At 35.3% G+C, this 25,922-nt stretch overlaps 1 protein-coding gene across 7 annotated transcripts in view; it reads right to left on the minus strand.

Annotated features, from left to right (window-relative positions):
- Positions 1 to 25,922, minus strand: part of LOC150098685 (uncharacterized) — an 83,297-nt gene that overhangs the window by 27,567 nt on the left and 29,808 nt on the right. For 4 of the 7 annotated variants that reach the window (XM_090404714.1, XM_090404712.1, XM_090404713.1 and 1 more), the window contains one exon: positions 3,166 to 5,473. The exons of 2 other annotated variants lie outside the window; for them this stretch is intronic. In XM_090404714.1, the coding sequence (XP_090260840.1) occupies positions 3,878 to 5,266 (1,389 nt within the window). In that variant the 5' untranslated portion in view covers positions 5,267 to 5,473 and the 3' untranslated portion in view covers positions 3,166 to 3,877. Of the gene's footprint in view, positions 1 to 3,165; positions 5,474 to 25,922 lie in introns of those variants that run through there. One more of the 7 variants, XM_090404716.1, reaches the window with a different exon arrangement.

A 25,922-nucleotide genomic window follows, 5' to 3' on the forward strand; every position in this document is an offset into this window, starting at 1 on the left:
CAGAACGTTACTCATATCATAATGCTTTGGCAAATATTTCCCCACATCAGATACCTAAATCTAAAGAAATATCTGTCACTGTCTTGCCAAAAAAAAAAATTCTTCCAATACAAAAATAAACAATTCCGCATATTGTAAAATGCATGAAACAAAAACTCCAGTTCATTCTCAGCCAATGCTGAAGCTTACAACAGTTAGTAAAAAAGAAGAAAACAGACAATATGCAGAATACTTGATCTCATGTGCAGTTCTGTCTTCTAATCCATTGTGAAAAAAAACCATACAACAGACTCTGTTCAGACTCAAATGACAGCACAATAAGATCATCTAAAGATGAAAAAGTACCTTGTACCATTATTCTTCTTCCTGTAACTCCTGAACAGAAAACAAAGTTAATCATTTCTACCTGTGTTAGAAGTGATACACTCATCTGATCTTAGAATCTTGCGACAAGTTTCTTGAAAACCTGAGAGTTGCCCTCATTTTCACCTCTTTCTAAAATACAATTTAACCATAAGTTGACGACAAAGATTTTTGATTTGTTTTCTTTCTTGGGAAAACATTGCATATGGACTAATTTCCAAACTTTCAAGGATAAAAACCAGTGCAATACAGTGTATTAAAAAGCCAATTTTGGCATTTCACAACAATCAGAGAAATGTCGTCTGCACTAGGAGTAATTTTATTTTATATATATATATATATATATCATTATGAACAAGATTCTTTTGACCTCTTATGAAGAAAAAAAAAAATCAAAGTAAGCACTGAATGTTGTGAGTTTAGAATGATAATTCATATCATCAATGGAAGAATTAGAGAAAAAACCAGGATAGTAGCTTTTTCTGTGAATAAGGATGCAACAAAACCATCTAAGTACAAAAGAACTGGAAGAGGGACTGCACAGAAGTTACTGCCAAATTTCTGGCATCTTAACAAAAAAAAAGACATCACTGATGTTTTAATTTGATGCCATGCCAATTCTTGCTTTTTGACACTTAAAATCAGGTTTCAGTGAAAGCCAGTTGTGATATTCTTCAATCTTCTTCTGAACAGCTTTGTCACTTCTTGTGTAGCAATGATTTAATCAGGCATGATAAAGAATGGGAAATTAATGTTTTCACATCAATACGAATTGTTTCAGTAATGCATTCACTGTAAATGTTTGGATCAGAAGAATGACAGTTTTAATATAATTACAAAAATAAGAAATAGAAATCGCAAAACTGTTGAATCAGATAACAACAACAGAACACAAGGATTAGAGTGTTTGTGTAATTGTTCCTCCATGGGAGAGAAGAAATCAATACTGGTTTGTGTTCAGAATTGCCTGGAGAATAAAGTACATTCAAGAAGAGATCAGTATTAGAAGAATAGCTGCAATTATATGGTATTGTACTAGGGTGAATAATATATGCTAGATCAATGATGATGGGAAATGCTTCATCTCTACCTGCTGGAAGAGTGCAGTTTGAAGAAAGAAAAGCAAGTTAGAATGATGAACATTATAATCTCCAAGGAAGATGGCATTGCTATTAGGAATGGAGTGGAAAGACAAAAATCAACATTTTAAAAAAGGAAATCTAATAGTGACATTAAGAGAGTAGTGGAGACAACAAATGAATTTGACAGAATGAGACAGATTAAAATGAGATTCTAAGTTGGATGTACTTCGACATGAGATATCAAATGAATTTACACACAATTCCATCTCTGAGGCAGAAATAGCAAGAATGTGTACTTTTCCTAGTACAAGAATATTGAAGTTGCTGCATTTCTGTTAGGAAAGGTTTACAGTTTGGTTAGAATGGAAATCAGAAAAATAAACATCAAGATTGGATCTGAAAAGACATTTGTGCAATGGATCTTAATTGACTGTCTTCCCCCTCCATATAATCTATTTTTCTTGGCTTTAGTTTTCATGGTAGTTGTCTAGGAAGAGTTTAAAATCAGCATACAGAAATTGATTCTTTGCAGTTCATAAACATCGATAATTTAATCTCAACTCTTCTACAAATTGAAGTCTTTGGGCAGTTCTTCAATATCCCTAAACTCTTCCCTGGATCTTACCTGAATTATAAACCTCCTAAAGGATTGCAATTGGGGGTTTGGTACAGTATACAGAATAATGATTTTATTTTAAAGCTATTTCTTCAAAATATCTTTACATGAGACATTATGGAGAGAGATCGAGAAAACATAAACCAGAATAGCACTCTGTAATCTAAAGATGATTTCTTCAAGCATAGTGATATTTATTATCACAGAGATTTGGCATTTACTCTGGGGGAGGCAGCTGCCCTGCATCAACTCGTATTACGGTTTGCAGCCTGTTGGTGTGTGTATATATAACTAATGATGGGCAACCAATATGAAGATCTAGGCAGATGATTTGGCTGTTATAGAATATCCATATCTGCCAAAGTTCAGTACACTTAAGGATTACATAAGGAATCTCAAGGATTGTATGACGATCACATCCATTGAAGATCGTACTGTAAAAAGAAACTGTTTTTGATGCTATCTGCTTTACGAGGATGAGTAATCGACACTTCTACATACAGTTTAATGTTCAAATTGCTTTCCCCATGATATACAAGTAAGCCATGTATCAAAAAGGTGAAAGTGTTAATTTAGATACATACTAACCTCCCCCATTTCCTCATACTTCTGACATTTGTATTTTATCCTTATGAAAAACCTGACCATGTGAACTTACAATCTACAATCTGAATTTAATCAATATATTAAATTCTTGGAAAACTTTGCAAAAAACCCAACTTACTTCTTCCCCACTTTTTTTCTTTTTTTAAATTTATGGAAGAGGTTATTCTGAATGCAATTTAGAACATCAGTGTAATGTTAATCATCTAGCCATTTTATCCATACTTAGTTATTACCATTATCACTTTGAGAAATAAATGAATAGAGAATAACCTGATATATACATATGTCATGGTATTCTCTATTCATTAATTGTATATAACAAAAGTATTTAGGCTAAATCCAAAAATGTTATCCTTTTTGAGCCACTCGCTGCTCTTAATGCAACAAAATATTAACAAAACCCCAATTTACAAATACCAAAGCTTCATTTGATTATTTATATTCTCCTACCTTTTTTAATTTTTTAGAGTATGATACCATGTTACAAAACAGCACGACTTTCTTGTATTCTATAGATAGCAGTCAGCTCTGAATATTTAGAGGAAAAATTAGAATATCTATATATTTTTTGCAGTATTTTAACAAATAACAAACTGCACCTGCTTTGTGTTTAATATCAAGTTCTCTAATAAAATTATGTGGAACATTATTGAATATAAACATAATGAATTTCTTAATCTTTCCATACACTTGGTTGGTGTTTTTTTTTTTTTTTTTTTTAAACTCTTTCTCTCTCAATCAATGAAAGGTTATATATATTTCTTTAGTAACCCTCCTCTAAAGACACAGTGGTTACATATACTTTTCTGTCTTTATGTCAATCACATTTGATTATTTATTAAAATGGACTTGTTACACACTAGGCAACAAAAATTACCATCTTGAGTTTGGACAGCAGTTACGTAAACAGCATAATGTTCAAAATCAATTACACACTTCAAAGATCAGAAGATTTACTGATGTGTCCTTTTAGATAACTTGATGAATGATGCTGAACAAGTAAACAATTCTGCTTTCACTAAGCTGCATTTTTTCATTAAACAAGTGAATCATTTCTTCTTAGTATGAAAAAATTGAATTCCATCAGATGATTTCATATTGTATAGGTCTTGCCACATTTGCACAAAGAAACCTTTTCACTCCTTTTTCACCAATATGTGTTGTTTTACACTGATGAAAAATGTCTTGTGATATGCTTAAGACAAGAGTTTTACTTATGTCTGCACTTGTGTTGTCTCAGGTAACCTGATTTTGAAAATATCTTGCCACATGTTGGACAAGTAAATGGTTCATCTTCTGTATGTGCTAATGTATGTCGTTTTAGGTTACTGGACTGTGAGAATGCTTTGCCACATATGGTACAAAGAAATGCCTTCTTCTCTGTATGCAGTAATATATGACGTTTTAGATTACCTGATAATGAAAAGGTCTTACCACAAGTTGTACAAAGAAATTGTTTTTCTCGAGTATGAACTAATGAGTGTGACTTTAAACGGTATGATTTAGAAAACTGCTTACCACACACTGAACAAGAGAATGTCTTCTCTTGTGTATGATGTGAGATGTGCTGTTTTAGACGACTGGAAGTTGATAATGCCTTTCCACAAATTGAACAAATAAATCTTTTTTCTGGTATATGAATTGAGACATGCTTTCTCAAGTAACTTGATGTTGTAAATGCCTTCCCACATGCCGAACAGATGAATGGTTTATTCTCTGTGTGCCGTAAAGTGTGCTTTTTAAGGTATCTTAATGAGGAAAATGTTTTGTCACACAATGAACAACGGAATGCTTTCTCATCAGTATGAACTAGATAATGTACATTTAGATTACTTGATGAGGAAAATGCTTTGCCACATGTTGCACACAGAAATCCCTTTTCCTGCATATGCACTACTGCATGGTGCCGTTTTAGAGACTTTGATGATAAAAATCTCTTGCCACATTGCAAGCATGAAAAGGGTTTCTCTTCATCATGCTCTTGGAAATGATCTTTGAGTTGAACTGATGTTGAAAATAATTTTTCACATACTTTACAAGTGAGTGGTCCATCTTTCTTATGCACTATGTTATGTTTTTTGAGGTATCTTGGTGTGGAAAATGTCTTATCACACAGCAAACAAGAGAACAGTTTCTTTTGTGTATGAATTAAGTTGTGCTCATTTAAAGAACTTGATGTTGAAAATGCCTTGCCACATGTTGCACAAAGGAATTCTTTCTGCTTCAGATGCACTAATTTGTGATGTTGTTTTAGATAGCCTGATGATAAAAATGTCTTGTTACAAATTAAACAAGAGAACTTTTCTTCAGTATGAATTTGTACGTGTTCTTTTAGATGATCTGCTGTTGAAAATATCTTATCACATGTTGAACAAGTAGAAGGACTCTCATGATGCTGACCTAATAACTGCACATTTTTCTGACTGTTATCTGACAAATATCCTATGCTTCCAGTTGAACATGAAGATGCGATTCCAGATGATGGAGATTTGCAATATTCCTCATTTTCGTTGACTTTTTTTGTTTTAATACACTCATCCACTGTGAATATAACTGTATATTCCTGTTTTGTAATAATTTCTTTGTCAGTACTATACATCTTACTTTAATTCTGGAATTTTGAAAATTCTTCAAAGGATACTTTGTAAACAAACGATTTTCTTTTTTCCAAGCTACTACTCAAGGTAATTTGCTTAGTAATTATCTTTATGCCCTGATGAATATAAGAAAATTGCCAGTCTGGAATTTCATCTGTGCATTTTTCTTGAGTGTTACTATGAATAATACTTTATCATCCTTATTAATTCTGAAAAATAAAAAGACCAAATATAGGTGATAATTAACAAAAACACCTACAGAAAACAAAAGATGAATTTTTGTTCTGTATGTGAATCATCTTTCTTACTTTAGTTTTCTGTTTATTTGAAAATAATGCTTAGCTTTTCTGAAGATGAAATGTGCATTGTCAAAAACTTACTTTTTCATATATAATTGAAAAGCATTTTCAATCATTTTGTAGACTCAAAATTTGAAACTAGTTGTTATGCATGAATACAGTATCCATCTAAATTAGAACTAATTATCGCTACACACACACACACATGGCACAATGTGATATAAGTTCGTCTACCTTTCATATATTGGACACACATGCATGCATGCATGCAACATATATCAAATTATTGACTGCATATGTCCACCGAGCTTTTTTCCTCATCACCATAGTCATTTCCAGATAGTATCTACAGAGGGTATAAAGGATATATGCCATTCGTATAATTACAAAAAAAAATTATATCAGTATATTCTTATTCACAATTTTCTTCCAAATTAATTGTTGTCAGTACGATAATGTTGTTACATATGGTCTTCTAATGGAATGCCAACTGCATCAATCTACCTAGATTTTGATCTTTCCCTGCTCTTTTATTCTACTATTTTGCACTGGATGAACAAAATCAATGACAAATGAAGAAATTTCAAATACTGCCAATGATAACTTTCAGTTTGAAAGGGCAGATACTATCTCCTCATATTAATGGAATGAAAACAGAACAGGGAAAGAATTAAACCAATTAAATTAAAAGAATTAAACCAAATATTTAATGCTTTTCATGTCAGTCACAGAGACATCATGGAGTACAATATAAAAATGTAATACACACAAATAGCACAATATAAAAATGTAATACGCAAGCACAAATATTTGCAACACAAAGTGAAACTTAGTAGACCAGTCTGCAGTGCTAACTAATAACAGAACCTCTATGAATACCACTTGAAAGCACAGGTTGTAACATGAGATTACAAAGAATTAATGTTTACCATACTTTGAAAAGTTCAACATGTTTATATTTATTTAAATTCATTTGAATTTTAAGGGCAACTGTAGACTCTAAAAGAAGTATTTTCTGAACTTGTTGCCATGGAGTCTAGCAATTTTCTTCCATTTGATTCTGTATGAAGTGACTGAGACTTGGTCTGCTAGACCTGACTAACAACAGTCATGATAACAGATGTATGAGGTGTGGCTATTAAATAACGAGACAAGGTGCACTGTGAATCATGTACTCATAGCAGTGGGATGTGCTTGCACTGTGAATGACCTTGAAGGTTCTAGAAGCAGTTGAGATAAGCACTATTCATTGTCACTCGTAATTAGTCTGCAGGCAGTTATAAAGGGAACACATGTGAAGCCGCTTTGCCAGAATAATGTCTAACATTAAACTTGAGAAGCACATTAATCTCAAATTCCTTGTGAAATTAAAGAAATCACTGACTGAGTGTTTGAAACTGTTGCAGCAGGTGTACAGTGATAATGTAATGTCACGTGCATGAATGTCGGAACGGTACAAATGCTTTGCTGAAGGTCGAGAAAACATTGATGATGAACAACCAGGTCACCCTATCACGGCAGCAACCGAACAAAACATTGCAAAATTAATGAAATTGTCCACAATGATCACCGATTAAGCATTCAGATGACAGCAGACATGGTGCACATTGGAAAGGAGACTGTATGACAAATTTTGCATGAGCAATTGAACATGAACAAAGTCTGCACCAAAATGGTTCCCAAAAACTTGTGTCAGGAGCAGAAAGACATCCAGAAACAAATTTACACTGCCATCATGGAATGGCTGACAGTGAAGCTGGACCTGCAGGAGAAGATCATCACATGTGATGAGACATGGATTTTCCAATATGATCCAGAAACAAAGAGACAATCGATGCACTGGAAAACTCCCACATCACTGAGAATGAAAAAAGCAAGAATGAGTAAGTCAAAACTGAAGGCAATGCTGATTTTTTTTAATTTTTATATCAATGGCATGGTAATGGTTGAATGGGTACCAGAAGGTCAGACAGTTAACCAACATTATTACCTTGAGGTTCTGGCCAAGCTGAGAGAATGAGTGAGAAAGAAGAGACCCAATCTGTGGAAGAACAACACTTTGATTTTCCATTAGGACAACGCTCCAACCCATAGTGCACTGTCTGTAAAGCAGTATCTGGCTGATAAGATCCCAGTGTTGAACCATCTACGTTACTCGCTGGACTTAGCTCCATGCGACTTTTACGTTTTCCCAAATTTGAAATCCGCATTGAAGGGCACCCATTTTCAGTCAGTGGATGAGGTAAAGTAAAGGAGAAAACGGCAGCGCTACTGAAGCAGATAACACCTGATGATTTGCAGCACTGCTTCCAACAATGGAAAATTAATATGCAACAGTGTATAGATAGAGGAGAGGAATATGTTGAAGGGGATAACAATTAAGTTGTACAATTGTAATAATAAACCACATTTTTGCAACCAGTCTCGTTATTTAATAGCCACACCTCATACTTATGTTCTTAAAAGTGGATGGTTGCTGATCTTCCGTTTGTCTGTCCATAGTAGGTCAAACTGCAGGAACAACTTATGGAAGTGTCTCATAGCTGATGCTACAAATAGTTTCTCAGGTATGAGAGACTTACATAAGCAGTCACATCATCATCTATCATAAACATGGCATTCTCAAAACTTAAACACAGAGGCAAGACTATTTGTTCTAATGATGTAGCTCTTCTCTTAGAAATCTGTTGTCTTTATCCAATGGTGTACAACCATATAAAATAGACAAAAAAACACTGCATGTGCTCCTCAGATCATGACAAAAGTATTCCCATCCCTTATATACTGGTACAGAAAAAAACAGCTGAAGTTCTGGTAAATATAATCTCTGTGACACTTTCAAACCACATATCTGAGTAACAATTGTTATCTGTTCTCCAAAACCAGTTTTCCCTTTCCCCATCTTGGGGTATATAAACTTACTATTGTAGACTGGTATATCTATTAATGATAAATCACTGGCATTCTGATCAAGGATAAACGGGAATAGGATATGTGCAAAATATTTTGTTAAGTTATTTACAAAAAACTTGTATTCCTTTCCAAGGAAGGAATCCACATATCCATGTTATTTCAATAGCATCCGAATGTTACATTAATTTCAATGGACACTTTGCACCTATGTAATTACTAATGCTTGAACAGATCAAGGCCAGTTCAGTGGTTAATACAACATTCAAAAAAACACTGTGCAAGAACGTCTAGAGAAAAACAATGGAACAATGAATTACAGACAGCTCAATTCTGAATCCTTACATGCATATCAGACAGTGAGACCTTTACAGATACACAGAGGATTGCCAGAAGACAATCAAAAACATTACTCATACTTCATGCCATAATGCTCAGCAATCATTTCCCCACACCAGTCACCTAAATCTAAAGATACATCTGTCACTGTCTTGATATTGCAAAAATAAAATAAATAATTCAGAATATTCCAAGTTGCATGAAAGAAACTCCAGCTTCAGCACTGGCTGAGAAACCAATGCTAAAACTTACAGCAGGTAGCAAGAAAGAAAAAAAATCAGCAAATATAAATCTAACTTTAAAAGGACAAATGCAGAAAACCTGCCCTCTTGTGCATGGTTTTCACCCTTGTGAAAACCATACAACTGCTGCTCACCTATGCTCACACTTCAAATGACAGTATAAGATTGCCTAAAGAAAGAGTACCTTCCAGCACTGGTTCCCCTCCCCCAACACACACAACTCCTGAACAGGAAACAAAGTCAATCACTTCTTGCTGTGTTAGAAATGACGCACTCTTTTGGGCTTAAGATTTCGAAATCATGAAATGGTTCAATATGTTGAAGGTGGACTTACAAATGTTGACCACAGCTGTTCTCGTTCTTACATGATTAGATGAATGTGGAGGAATGGCAATAGCCAAATCAGCACAGTAACACCCATTTAAGTACCCATAAAAAAGCCAATGCAGAAACTGGGTGCCCACTGGAAAGAAACTGAAGGGAATCTGGGATAGAAAGGAGTTACCTATTAGGCAGATTGCCCTTTACTGTATATTTTGGATGAATATCACCTCAAATGTGAGAACGATATTCTAAGGTTAACTGGATCTGAGATTTATAAAATGTAAGAGATGAACTGGAGAGAAACAATGTTTGGCATTTTTTTCTTTAGCATGCCAAGTTTTTTAAAGTCAAGGAGATAATTGATTATGGCAAGATAAACTGAATGTGAATGTTTTAAGTTAGGCCCAAGAAGCTAACTTGAAAGAATAAGGGACATTATTAAAGGTAAAAAAGAATAAAGCAGCTACTTTCTTGCAGGTAATACCGGACTGTGTTTTAACAGCACTGAAATTCACTAATTTGTTTTCCCCCATATGACAACAGTGTTTAAGACAATGGTTATTGTAGATTTTGATGTTTCAATAATTTAAGTACTGCAGGATTTCTCAAATGAAGAGTATTATAATCAGGAACACTAATGAATGGGATCAGAGGTCAGAGAGGTCACCGATGTAGAGGAGAAAGAGTGTGGATAAGAGTAAAGAATCCTGGGGTACTCCAGGTATGGTATTGCAAGAGATAATTGCCTTAGTCATCTCAACAAGAGTTAGAAGAAAAAGACAGATGCCAAGAGGTTTGCCTCATCTTTAGGTGATGTTATCATAGTATCATCAGGATGTAAGAGAGAGAGAAAACAGGGAAAGGAAGAAGTTATGCCACACAGCCTTAGCAAGAGACCAGAAGATTCAACTGTCAGTTGAACAGGAATGCACGAGTATTGAATTTTGCTTACGAAATCAGCTTTGGATGTGATTATGTCTTGTCAGATGTTATCTCCTTCCAGGAGGTTGACTACTACGAGCTTCCACTATGTACGGTTTTGTGCTTCTCTTTTGCATTCTTCATAGGACAAAAAGGGCCAGTCCTTAATATTTCTCATCCAATCTGTTCGCCTTCCTCTTCTTCTTTTTCCTTGTATCATTCCTTCTAGAAGTGTTTTTTTTTTTTTTGTAGGGATTCATAACTTAGTATATGACCAAGAAAAGTAGTTTTCCTTTTCTTAATGGTTTTCAACAGATTCCTATCTTCTCCAATCATCTCTAATATTTCTAAATTAGTTTTATTGGCAGTGCATGAGACTCTAAGAATTCTTCTGAGGATCCACATCTCAAAAGCTTTTAGTTTATTTTCACAATATTTTGATATTGTCCAGGTTTCTATTCCATATAGCAGTGTTGACCATACGTAGCATTTGGACAGCCTAATTCTTGTTTTTGTGTGAATTTCCCTTGAAGTCAGAATGTTTTTCATGCTAATGAAGGTTGATCTAGCAATTTCTATTTTTCTTCTTAATATTTCCTTACCACACTTTCCATTCTCTGTAATTAGCTGACCCAAATATATATAACGCTCTACTTGATCTAAAGTATTTCCTCTGATCTTAATATTTATATCGGGTATTTTCCCTTTTTCTCTTGTTATCAGCATGGTTTTAGTTTTTTTGAAGTTGAAATTCAGTCCATATTTTTCACTTAGCTTCAGTGTCTCTTCTAGTAGGTTTTGAAGATATTGTTTGTTTTCAGCTAGCAGTACCGTATCATCTGCATATCTTAAGTTATTTATATTCCTGACTATAGAAGAAAGAACACAGCCTTGTCTGATACCTTTCTTTACTGGGAATTCCTCCAAGATTTCTCCTGATATTTTTATTGAGGCAGTTTGCTCCAAATATAGATTTATCAGTAATCTGGTATCTTTACCATCTACTCCTAAATTTCTGATGCATTTGATTAGTTGTTCATGTTGTATATTGTTAAAGGCCTTTGTGTAGTCAATTAAACATAAGTAGACTTCTTTCTGCTTCTTCAGATATCTTTCTATAATAGTTCTAATGTTGAAGAGTCATTTTCTAATTCCTTTATTTTCCTGAAAATCAGATTGTGTTTCATTAATTTCCATTTTATTTTATGTTTATTTCTTTCTAAGATGATATATAACATAATTTTTGCTATCTGACTGATTGTTATGTACTGTTCATATTTGATTGTCTTCGATTTTTTAGGTACTGGTAGGAACGTTGAGTGCTTAAAATCTTTTGGCAGGTGTCCAGTTTCATATATTTTGTTACATATGTCAGTCAGTGATCTTATAGCCTTATCTTCAGATAAGGCTATAAAGCCTTCAAATATTCTGCCATAATTCCATCCATTCCTGGAGCATTTCCTGGTCTGTTTTCTAATGGCATTTGTTACTTCCCAGGTAAGAATAGTAGGCCCCTCCAAGTCTTCTTGCATTGGCTATCTATTCTATCATGATTGTAGAGTTCCTTTGAATACTCTACCTATCAATCCCTTATTTTGTCTTTCTCCATTAAGATGTTTCTAATGGTATCTTCAATGTAACGAGAACCTACACTTTTGCAAGATTTGCTAGTTAGCTCCCTAACTTTTTCATAACGTTCTCTGGTTTGTGCTTTTTGTCCAGAAGTTCAATTTCCTGCATTTGTTGTTGAGCCATAGTTCTTTTGCAATCCTACGATTTTTGTGTTTCTCTCTTTCCTCCACCATTTTCAGTATCTTGTCATTCATCCAGAGTTTACTCATCTTCTTCTCAAATTTGGGAATGGTTTGTTTTACTGCCTTTTTTATGCCCTCTTTAAATTTCTGCCATCATCAGCAGTGGATTGTGCCAGTTCCTTTAAAAATTTATCCTGTATTTCTTGATTTTTAAGGGAGCCTAGATCATATTTTTCTATGTTTATAGGTTTCATTGTTTTCTTTAATTTTATTGCCTTTAATGATCACAGAGTTGTGGTCTGATCCAATATCAGGCAATCGCATAAGCTTAGTTTCTGACTCACACCACTGAACATGCGCTATATTTTTTTTTTTAAATAAGCATGACTTGCAGAGGCACAATTTTTAGAGAACATTGTCTCTTTGGAGATCATTGTCTTGTCTGATAACTCACCTGGTGAGTTATCAGACAAGTAGTGAGTGAATTTTTAGCCTAGTTCTAAATACATTCAAAATATACTATTTTCTTTGCACAATTTACCATTTTTTTATTTTAAAAAATCATCACCATCATTATTATTATAATAATAATACAGGCACCTATATCATCTCATATATTGAGAAGTTATTTGATTAGGGATTTTCTTTATGTTGAGCCCACACACGAGAGTTTGGTATATCAACCTATAGTACATTAGTACCGTGTATGGGTTGAGAAAGAAGGTACTTGTTCACATTGGATTTGAATGACTGCATATTGTATTCCTTAGGGAATCCACCAAGGGGAAGACTGTTCCATAGTATAGTGGTTGCAGGGATGAAGGAGGAGGAGAAGAAACTTGTTCTGTGGGTTTCAAAGTGCACATTGTGTAAGGATGCTGAGCAGCAGCTACACGTTCCAACGAGCTTAGTACTAAGTGGGGGAATTATTGATGCTATTTCAGATGAACAATTTCCATGGAAATATTTGTAGAAAACACAGTGCAGAGACCGATCTTCTGCGCGAAAGTGTGTGTGTGTGGGGGGGTAAGAATATTTGATGGATGGATGGATTTGTGATAAGGTTAACAGCTATTCACGGGTGAAGTAATATCTTGAGTGAAAGAGAGATCCTAGTTTTTTTAGAAGCTGAGGATGCAATGGTTGTTATGTGTTTATGCCAGGAGAGGCTTGATGTCAGGGTAATTCCAAGAGGAGAAATCTCAGATTGTCTGGAAATTTGGGTGTTGTCAAAAATAATACTGGGAGAAAATGATTCTTTTTTATGATAAATGAGACAATACTGGGATTTATTTGCATTGAAATTGACTATGTTATCTGAACCCCATTGGAGGATGGCTTGGAGGTCTGAATTGAGGGCAGTGGTGGTTGCTGTTCTGTAGGTTGAGGTGAGTTCTGTGGAGTAAGGTTTATCAAAAGAAAGGGAGGAGTGCAATGTGCTGTCATCTGCAAAACTGTGTATTGGGTTGGAGGTAAGCTGAAGTAGGTCATTGATATATAGTAAGAAGAGGGTTGATGAGAGGACAGAACCTTGAGGAACCCCGGCATTAGTTGAATGGTGAGAGGATAAGAAACAGAAGTCAAGATAGACCAAACGATGGCAGCTTGCTTGGTAAGCCCTTGTGCCAGACCCGGGCAAATGCCTTGGAGATATCAAGTCCAGCTGCTTGAGATTCGCCAAACTTCTCCATGGCATTTGCCCAGAGATGGGTGACATATGTTAGCAGATCTCCTGTTGATCAGCAGCGACGGAATACATACATACTGGTGGTTGTTTATTAGATGGGTAGCTTCAAGATAGTGTAGGAGTTGGGAATTGATGAGTTTTTCCATTATTTTAGAAAGGACTGAGGTAAGCGAGATGGGGTGGTAGTTTTGGATGGCAGCTGGATGAATATGCCAATGAATTTATTAAAGAAGCTTTAACTTGGGAAATAAGACTTGTGAATCCATAATCCTTAATTCCAACACTATAGCATTTCTTATCCAAAATTGTTGATTCTTGATCACAAGGATTAATGAGAATAAACTATTATTTAGATATTGGTCAAGTGTAGGTGAATAACTATTTTAATTACCAACTGGTTTAGCCAGCTTATGCTGTCGGCTTCATCAGTGTATAATCAGGAAAGTAAAAAAAAATGAAAATTACAAGCTAATTTTTTCAAGCTAATTGAAATAGAATTGCCAGTTAACGTTTAGCTTGTAATTTTCATTTTCTTTGCTTTCCTGATTGTGCCGTGACGAAGCCGACAGCATAAGCCAGCAAAACTAGTTGGTAATTAAAATAGTTATTCACCTACACTTGACCAATATCTAAATAATAGTTTATTCTCACTATAGCATTTTCTTATAAAGAATCACAAAAACACTTGCAATTTTAGTTGCAGTTTTTTTTCTAAAAGTGATACTGTAACCAATCATCTTCACTTTCTACCATCCTTTTATCTCCTGCAAGATTCAGAATTAGTTTGTTTTTTTTTATACGAGAAAGACTATGAAAAAATGAACAGTCATTAAAAACTCGGCCTGCTGTCATCTTCCTAAAACAGTTGCCCTATATTTTCTTTCACTGTTGTAGTGTTCTTTTTACTTCAAGCAAGCTCCACCACACATCACCTTCCTGTTTGTGTTTTAGTCATAAATGAGAAAATTACCGACCATTACGTGTATAGTTATGGCACTTTACTTGAAAACAGTAAACCTAGAACACTTGAAGTGTGTGAGAAAGCAAGTAAGCATTTTTCATCACAAAAAAAAAGTACGATTTTCATATTATGAGTACATTTAATTAAATTTCAATTATTTTCAATAAATAAATTTTATAATTAAATCAATGCATTCATTTAGTTCAACATTAACCTTACACATATATATATACACTATGCTTGATATTTAAATAATAGAGAAATCTATTATTTAAAATAAATAAATAAATAAAAAGCGCTTTTCTCACAATGCAATTTTATTAACAAAATAAACCTGTAATTATAAATATAAATTTAAATAGATACAATCTAATTAATACTGCAGTACATATATACATCTTATTCTTCCAATACCTTAATCCCTCAAGTGAGTGCACAATTGAATTGTCCTAAGCTAAATTTGACAGATCACAAATGAATTAGAATAATTATTATTATTAACACCAGATCTCCATGGAGTCAACAGGCTTATCGCAGGATGCAAACAATGTTACACACAAAGTTCATCAAACTGTGCTTTAAACTCATTCAAATGCATTCACATGGTGAATGCATTTGAATGAGTTTCTGCTTTCACCACATCAGGTGAAGCATTCCACTGACCAACTTGCTTTCCATGCAAAGAACCTACTCCTTATACAACTTACAGGTACGTCCTCTTGTTCTACCCACTTCCCCCATTCTATGAAAAATTTCACTCTACATTAACCTGGTAAATCCTTTACCAACTTATATCTCTCAATCATATCTCCTCTCTTCCTCCTATTCACAAGACTTTACAACTGCATTCTCTCAATCTGTCCTCATATCCCAAAGGCCAGTTATAACCTTAGTCTTCTCTGGACCCTTTCCAATATATCCTCATCATCACGAAAACAAAAAAGGGTACCAAACCTTCTATAAGACCACATTTGCTTAATTCATCACTCTTTCTCCAGTTTTGATTCAACTGCAAACAGCTATATATCATCAATTAAACCTATTCCAATATCATTAATATACAAATTAAATAACAATGGTCCCAAAACTTACCCTTGCAGCACACTACTAGTGACTTCTCTTTTGAGATAGTCTCCTTCATACATGACTTGCTGATACCTATCTGGTAGCCATTTACCTATCCAACTCACTAGTCTATCATCCAATCCCACCTACTTCAATTTAGTGACCAACCTGTGGTGCGTGGCAGTCTATCAAAAGGCTTTGCAAAATCCCTTGTCCAACACATTCGCCACCTTGTTATAATACATAAGCAAGTTTGTAATATATGACCTGCCTTTATTATTATTATTATTTGACACCTCATCTATACCAATGCCATCTACTGTCCACCACTAGTATTTTCACAATCACAAACATCCATGCCCATGGTGGGATTCAAACCTGCAGCCTTTTTGCTGGAGAGTGGATACGCTAACCACTCAGCCAACCAAGCCGGCATTTAACAAACCCATGCTAACAAGCACAAAGAATAGCACCGTTATCAACCCACTTTTGTAACCTATATCTCATCAACCTCTTCAATACCTTAACCACAAATCCAGATATACACAGACTATAATTTGTTGCCTTAGCCTTATCAATACCTTTGTGAAGTGGAACAATTTTGCCTTTCTTCTGCTCCTTTGGGATTTGTGCTGTTGCAAGACTCTTGTTAAACAGGTAGGCCAAGGCCAATGTTAACTCCTTAGAACATTCCCTACTCACAAGTAATTAAATACTTGAACATCTTACATAATGAAAATGATTTTTGATACTGTTATTTTAAAAAAATACCAGTATCTACTTTCTTCTTTGCATGAATTTTATCGTCTTCCCTATTAAATTACTGTTTATAGATAATTTATATAACTCTACCTTCCTTATGAGCAATAAACAAAGAAATCACAAACTGAGTTGTGATGGGCTGTGCTTTGCCATACATTTTAAATCTACATTAAAAGAAAGCATATTTCTGTATAATTACATATAGTGAGAATTAAAGAATGTATTACTTTGTAATACATTCTTAGTGTTTAGTTTTTTGCATCACCACCTAAAATAGTATTTATATAAAGCAGACCGATATCTTGGCCAAGTAAAAGTTTTTGTGGCTAATAGATTTAAGTTGTATTTCTGGAGTCCTACAATTAGCACTGTTGTGGTGTCACAGGGATCAAAGCTGAGACTGGCTTAGAAGAGATCAATCTGTGGAAAGGAGACATAGATAAGATATGATCAGAGCTGCAATCATGGATATCAGTTGCAGACATCTACAGCGTTTGGAGGTAGAGGTGATTAAGAAAAAGTTCAGTGTTGGAGGCATGATGAGGAATGTCCATGAAGAAAAACCTAGCTTTTTATCCCTTTCTTGACTGCAAACAAACTTACCTCCCATGGATGACCCTGTGTCATCTCCCCACCTTCCATATAACAAAAAATTTCATCCTATAACACCCAATCAAAAATTTATATACCTCTATCATATAACCCCTCTTTTTTCTATTAACCAGTCTAATCTATATACTCGCAATCTGTCCTCAATCTAAATCACATAATCTGGATATAATCTTTGTAATTCTTGGTCATATCAAGGCCTTATAAAGAGCCAAAATGACTTCCTTATCCTCACATATCAAGGTTTGCTTCAACGTTGCAATTATCCTCTGAGTTGTATTTGAAACTTTTGCTATGCGAGCTTTGAACTTCAAATTCCTATTCGCCATTATGCCAAGATCCCTAGCCTCATCAGTTTCTTGTAGCATAACCCCACTAACATAATGTGTGGCTGGAAATCTCATTACACCAAAGTGCATAACTTTACACTTACTAACATTAAACTGATAACCATCTTCATTTGCACAAATTTCCAGCCTGTTCAAATCATTTTGTAAGTGCTGAATATCAGTTGCATCCCTGATTGTCCTGCCTATCTTTTCATCATTGGCAAACAATTGCATATCTCCTCTTAGATCTTTCCTAATGTCATTAATCTATAGATTGAACAACAATGGCCCAAGGACTGAACCCTGAGGTACACCACTGATCACCTTAATCTGGCAGATTCACACCCACCGTATGCCACTTTTTGATATCTGTCTGTCAACCACCCACTGATCCAAGTCAAGACTTTATATTTCAATCCCATATTCTCCAGTTTATGCAACAGCTTTTCATGTAGTATCTTATCAAATGTCTTAGCAAAATGTAACATTATCATAGTGCATTGCCGGCCTGGTTGGCTGAGTGGTCAGTGTATCCACTCTCCATCCAAAAGGCTGTGGATTCAAATCCTGCCATGAGCATGGATGTTTGTGATTGTCTGTGAAAATACTAGTGATGATGGGCAGTAGATGACGTTGGTGTAAATGATGGTAGTTGAAGTTCATTGTAGTTGGTGGAGTGAGTGGTGGAGACAGAGCTGTAGACTAGGTGCCCTCCATTGATGAGTTTTTAGACTCCCTGGAGGTGTTACATAACAATAATAATAAGTATCCATTTCCTTTATCCAACTCAGCTATAACATTGTTATAAAATATGAACAAATTGCTAAAACACGAACTTCCTTTAGTTAACCCATGCTGCTCCTTGCAGAGTATAGCTTGCTTGTCAACCCATTTCATGCAAGTTCTTACCAACTTCTATAAAATCTTCGCTACCACAACACCAAAGATACTGATAAGTCAATAGTCAGACACATCAGTTTTTGCACCACCACCCCTGTACAATAGAACTATCACACATTCTATCCATTCCTGAGCTGAGACTCAAGTTATACAAACACATGAAAGGCCTGGCCAATACAGCCAAACATTTGTTTATTAAACGTTCTGATATTCCATCTGTCCCTATTGACAAATTCTTATCTAGGTTATACAACAGTTCTTCAACCTCATTTTCAGGAACTTCTAATTTTTCATCCAATGTAGCAATAACACTATGAACCATGTCACATATACCTGGTTGATATATTTTAGAAAAGTGAGCACTCATTAACTGAACAATTTCATTAGCTTCTGATTCTAGATTACTATCTGCATTCAATAAAGTTATTCTTCCACATTCATTTTTTCTTTTATTGCAGCATAATGATAAAATTCTTTTGGATTGCCTTTAGCTTGCACAACTAATTTCTTTCCACACTTCGATTTAGCTTTCTGCACAATGCTCATTACTTGTCTGGCCTGAGCTTTATATATTTCATAACTCCTCTCATTCTTATTCTCACAGTATTCTTTCCACATCATCTTCTTCTTGAATCTCTTGCTTAATAAGGTTGCACATCCATTTCACTCCCAACCTATTTATTCTTCGAACACTAGAGATGCACTCAGATACTGCCTCATTTAAACAGTTTTTCAAGAATTTCCATTCCTTGGTGACATTTTTCCCATTCAGTAACTGATACCATAAGACCAAAGATAGCATTCTCCTAAGTTGATTATAATTTCCATCTTTGTAGTTCAGCATGAAACCTAATGGAAACATCCATATAATTAAACACTTCTCTAGAAAGCATAGCATGATCACTGTCACCAACTGTTGGCAAAATAGTCATTTTTAACAGAGACACCTTCTGACACTATGAACAAATTCAACACTTTTAACCTTGAGTTCCTTCTTTCACATGCTGATTGAGAAAGTTATCTTGCAACAATTCAATAAATACTTTTCATTCTTATGAGATTTCTCTTCTACCCAATCAATGATTGGATAATTAAAGTCATGTATAATGATCACTTAATTACTGATCAAATTGGTGATGCATTTCTTTGTCCCCTGCAACTGAGCTGCCAGGTCTGTAGCAACCCCACCCCCACCATATATTTCATTCTGTTAGCCTCTACTTCACACCTAATGGCCTCAAACTCACCCCTACATGGGACATTGTTACTATCATTATTTTCTTGTTTCTAACCTAACTGGACTTAATCATCTGATATCATTAGTAGCACCCCCCCCATCTCTTCTGTCATTCCTAAAAAGTATACCCATTACACTCAATCGCAGTTACCATATCCAATTCTAGTAGACAGGTTTCACTACTCAACTTGTTTGTCAAAATCCATGTTTCACTTCTACATGTTATGAATGGAAATACATATTTGTCAAATATTTTTCTTTTAAGGCAGATCGGGAAGTTACCTTCGAGTGCTTTATGGTGGTGGCGATTGATAGCCTTTTCCGAAGGCTATCCCAACCAACTTGAATTTTCCATATAATTTCTTCTTAGTTTCCCTTTACTGTGATCTTTTGTCCTAGGTAAACATAGGAGGGTTACTATATCAATTTCTTGGTGTTCCATTTGTAGTGACTTTTTGGTGATGTATTTATTATATATTATTTTTGTTTTTATCTTTTTTTTTTTTTTTTTTTTTAATTTTCTACAATCAATTTGTTGAAGTTCTGCAGAGTTTCCTGAAAGAACAATATCATCAGCAACCTAGGTGATTTAGTTCATTCCCATTTACTGTAATTCCTCTATTTTTCCAATCCAAGTTTTTAAAAATTTCTTCTAGGGCTGCTTCATGGCTACAGACTGGAAGAAATATGTTTTCATACCACTACATAAGAAAAAAGATATGAAGGATTGCAAGAACTATAGAATTATTAGTTTAATCTCTCATACAAGCAAGATTTTATTAAATATCATTCTAAATAGGATTGAGGCAGAGATGCCTGAGGAAAAACCAAGTTTTAGGAAAGATAGGGGTACTGGAGATTGGATCCTTTGCCTTAGACAGATCATATAAAAAGTATAAAGGATTTAGACCCTCTATGGTAATTTGTTTCATAGACTATGCCAAAACCTTTGTGTTCAGCATGTAAAACTGTAGGAAGTAATGAAAGTAATGGATTTTCCTCAACACACTGTCAGCTTGATAACTAACTAACTTGTATAGTTAGCAAGAAGCCATGGTAAGAACAGGTGTTGAATTAACTGATTGCTTTCAGTCAATCTCACACTAGTTCTTGCCATGGCTTTTTGCTAACTACCAACGGGTAAGAACAGGTGTGGGATTGACTGATTGGCTTCAGGTTGGAAAGGGGAGTTAGGCAAGGATGCCAACTTTCTCCTCACTTGTTAGTATCTATGTTGAGGACATCATGTGTGTAGAATTGGATAAACTTAAGACAGGAATTAGAATAGGTGGTAGATTGATCAGTAATCTGAGGTAAGCTGATGATACAGTACTCCTTTGTAATTATAAGGAAGAACTAAGATAAATTCTTGACTAAGTTAATGAGACCAGTAAGAACAGAGGACTTCAACTCAATCCTAGCAAGACAAAGATTATGGTTCTCAAAGAAGTACAGACAAGTAAGCTCCTGAGAAACAAGTGTACCTTGATGGAGAAAGAATTGAAGTTAACAAGTTCAAGTACCTGGAATCCATAATTAATGTGAAGAACTGCTGTTCAGAAGGCAGAAGAAGAAGATTAGGAATGGCTAAAACAACAGTCAGACTTGTCTAAAATCTGGATCTTTCTCCACACGAACAAAAGTTAAAGATTTTGGATGCAGCTGTTTATCCACATCTATAGGTTGCTGTAACAGCAAAGTATGGATGTGAAACTTGAAACCTAAAGAAGTTTAGCTTCTTTAAGTTCCAAGAGATGTGGTGTTACAGAAGGCTGTTGATGATATTATACACTGAAAGGCAGACAAATGGACATCCTTCTTACATGCACAGCCTCCAGTAATTCATCAACCAAAAACCTACCTTTTCTGGCAGATACATTCATCAAAAGTCTGCTCATCACACCTCTCAAAAAAAAAAAAAAAAAAAAAAAAAAAAAAAAAAAAAAAAAAAAGGTGTTATCAAGTCTTTAAATAATAGAGCACCTAAGGCGTGCTCCTCTCGCTCAAGGTTACAAGAACTTCTCACTATCAAAATGTTAATGGAATTTAATGGTTCCAATCCTAATCAAATCCAACAGATAATTGACTCCTATATTCCAACACATCGGAATTCTTCAAGAGACATCAGGGTTCCAATCCCTTATATTTCTGGCATCTCGGAACTGATTGGTAGAATTTTGAAGAAGCATCAACTCATTCCCACATATTTTCCTATTAACAAAATTTCTCATCTGTTGCCATCTACAAAATACAAACTGTCACCCTCTATCATTAGCTCGCATTTATCAACTAATGATAATGTAATCATTAGCTGGTAAATCCTATAACAACCCAATCTAACATACTTTGGGTAAACGGGCAGTTCTGTGGAAAAAAGAATTAATGAACATCAATATTATATCGAATACATAAAGCTCTCAAAAGTCTGGTCTGGCACAACATAGTATTGACACTAAAAACAATATCGAGTGAGAAGCTCGTCTTTTCCATAGATGCAGGTTTAAATATGAACACCTTTTTAAAGAACGTTGTGAAGGCCTTTACATCAGCCAAATCTGAATCGGAATGATTGTCTCTCTCCTAAACATTTGAGAGATTCTTATTCTATGTAACCATCAAAAGGAGTTTTTAATCATATTATTTATTAATATTAATTTCTAGCACACAGCAGTTTTTAATTGGTAAACCACTGACTGTTGTATGCAATTTGTATTCCCGTTCCTCTGATTTGCTTGTTTCTACACACTGATGATGTACTGTTATTTTCAGTACAAAATATCTCTACTTTCATTTCATTAAAATTAATGGCTGTGGTTATCGTGTAATTTATTGTTCATGTAATATTTTATATATTTTGTAGGAGTTGTAGCCATTGGCTAAGAAAATATGGCAAAGATTAGAACAAATAACCCTAGCTCTGTGTATAAGTGTTTTTAGAATTCCATACTGTTGAGCTAGATGTGACTTGTTTATATAGTGGTTTCTCTCTTTCTCTCTGTGTGCGCGTTGGCTTTGTATAAATGGAAAAGATTGGAAACCATATGAATGGTGAATAACTCATGTGTTGAGAAAAAGGCAAACAGCTATTTGATTCTTATTCTTTTGTAAAGTACTTTAACAGCAAACATTATTATTATTATTATTATCCCAAGACCTCATGGAGTCAAAGACTCATCTGGGAGGTCCTTGTATCACACACACAGCTCATCATACCATGCCTTGAACACATTCAAACTCCTTGCAGACACCACACCCTCGGGCAAGGCATTCCAATCATTTACAACTCTACACAAAAAAAACCTGCCCCTCACTCCCCTACTCAACCCTCTTTATACAGTTTCCAGGGATGACCTCTGGTTCCCTCCCCCCCGATCTCCCACTATTTTCTGTAGAACTTCTCCAGCATTAATCCTATAACAACCCCTTACCAACTTGTAGGTCTATCATATCTCCCCTCTTCCTCCTATCCACCAGACTCTGCAAATTACATCTTCTCACTCTTTCCTCATACTCGACATTCCAGAAGTCAGAAACTACCTTAGTCAATCGCCTTTGGACCCTTTCCAACATCTCTTCATTCTTCTGAAAACCCAGTGACCAAATCTGGGCACAATAGTCCACGTGTGGCCGAATCAAAGCCTTATACAACAGAACAGGAATCTCCCTACTTCTACACATCAGTGTCCTCCGCATCATTCCCAGAAGCCTTTGAGTTGTCTTCACAATTTTGGCTATGTGTCCTCTAAATTTCAGATCTTGTTCCGCTATCACCTCAGATCTCTTATTTCTTCCACCTCCAATAATATATCCTCACCAAGCATAAATTCTGCATCCCATCTTTGTTTTCCAAATTTTAAAACCTTACATTTTGCAACATTGAACTCGCATCTCCATTTCAATGCCTAATCACTCAATTTATTCAAGTCTTCTTGTAAGGCTACATCTTCCATGGTTCGTCCCAATGCAAGCAACTGAATATCTCTATCCAAATTTTCACTTATATCGTCAATATACAAGTTAAACAGTAATGGCCCCAAAACAGACCCCTGAGGCATTCCACTAGTGACTTTCCTTTTCCTGGATATCGCTCCCCATACACAACTTGTTGACACCTATCAGATAGCCAGTCTCCAATCCAATGCACTAATCTAATATCCAACCCCATCTGCTCTATTTTGACTATCAATTTATTATGAGGTACTCTATCAAAAGCCTTTGCAAAATCCAAGTATATTACTGTGTATCCTTCTCCTCTGTCCAAGGAAGCAGTCACTTTATTGTAATAAGTAGATCACTAAAACATGACCTCCCTTTAGCAAATCCATGCTATCCATCAAAGATAATATCATTGTTGTCAACCCAACTCTGGATCCTAGTTTTCACAAGCTTCTCCAACAACTTAGCCACAACACCTGACACACAGATAGGCCTATAGTTTGATGCTCGAGTTTGATCACCTTCTTAATGAAGTGGCACAATCTTGTCCTCCTTAGGGACTTGTCTGAGTGCAAGACTCGTATTAAAAAAATATGTCAAGACAGGTGTCAACTCTCTGGCACATTCCTTCAGAATACGCGGTGATATATTATCAAGTCCCACAGCCTTATTTACATCTAGTTTACTCAACTCCCCATCTTGTTCACTTACAGTCAGTCTCTCCTCCCCATCATCTACTGCTCTCAATCTCTCCATGAAGTCACATTCACGAGATTAAAAGACCTTTATGAATTGCTCATTAAGTATCTTCACCACACATTCTGCAACAGCTGTCTTTATGCCATTTTTCTCCTATCAATGTCATCCTTCCATAATCATTCTTTCTTTTGCTGGGCTACATATCGAAAGAACTACTTAGGATTCTTTTTGGCTTCATTAGCTAACTGCTGTTCATACCTCTCTTTAGCTACCCTCACAACCAAGACACCCTCCTTGCCTGGTCTTTGTAGACCTAATGGAATTGGTTATTTCCACTTCTCTTATGCTGCTTCCACAATGCCTTCTTTCTCTGTATCGCATGCTTGATCTCTTTATTCATCCATCTCACACCTACCTTATTTAACCTTCTCACCCTTGGAATACACTTAGGCATTGCATCTACTAGATAGTTTTTGAAAATCCCCCAAGCTGCATTGATCTCTTTTCCAGCTAACTTCTCATTCCATGCAAACATTCCAAAATTCACTTCACAGTTGAAAAAGAATCAAGTAATTGTTTGCCTTTTCTTGACACAATGGCCAAACAGGCAGGACAGCTAACATCAGAATTGCCAAACACAAAGACTACATCCAGTTCTACCACTGCAGTCACTCAGGACTTGCAAACCATGCCCTGGATACTCAGCACAAAATACTATGGAAAAAGGCTCCCTTACTCCACAGACACATATTCAAATACGAAGGTAGTTCCTTAAGGCCGAGGTGGAATCCACCTCAGCCTTAAGGAACTACCTTAACTTTAATAAATATGGTTATACAAAACTGCCTCAACTTCAGTTTAACAGCCAAAAAAACTCATCCCAGCTCATACATATATCAATTTAGTCTTTGTAACCAGAAAATAGCAATTTGACACCACCAAAATATTAGAAATATTAAGTTTTTTTTTCCAATTAATATATGAGTATATATTGCTAATTTCTTTAAATAATACTGTTATGATTAGAGGAACTTTTTCTAAGCCTTTCTTCAGCCAATTCTCAAGTTTGATTTCAGGCAGAAGCAAATAGTTTCTTCTCCCAAAAGCTTAAGTTTTTAACTCTACATCTCTAAAAACAACTATAGAACTCGCACTGTTACAGACATGAGATGGTAGCACTTGTCTGCCATGTTCTCCCTTCTGAAAAGCCTTAATTCACTGATAGCTTAAGGTCATTACTGGTGAAAGCTTGAAGGATTAAGCCCATCTGTCTTTAAAAAAGACTGCTGACACCAGTGGCGGCCAGTGAAAATTTTAAGTGGGGGTGCTGCATATACAAAACAAAAAAAATAAATAAATAAATGTTTTTTTCCTAATCAGTAACCAATTTGTTACATACATACATCTTCAAGGCCCACCTTTCCTAATTGGGTTGTGGGGGCAGGAGCTGCAAGAGGAACTTCCAATGGTCACGATCCTCCACCACCTAGCTCAGGTGTTCTGGTGGGATTTCCAAACGTGTCCACCCAAGGTTTTGGTTATAATCTATACAGTGAGTATTAATAAATAAATTTACATATTAAAAAATTGCTTTATTAAATATATTTCACCCTCACCATGAACAAACACCAATAATAAAAGTTTCGTATCTCACAGAAATAACGCATGCAAGCATACGATACAC

Source organism: Typopeltis vanoorti, chromosome 15 (assembly GCF_054136105.1).
Source record: "Typopeltis vanoorti isolate ZY-2024b chromosome 15, IOZ_Tvanoo_1.0, whole genome shotgun sequence".
NCBI classification, from domain to species: domain Eukaryota; kingdom Metazoa; phylum Arthropoda; class Arachnida; order Uropygi; family Thelyphonidae; genus Typopeltis; species Typopeltis vanoorti.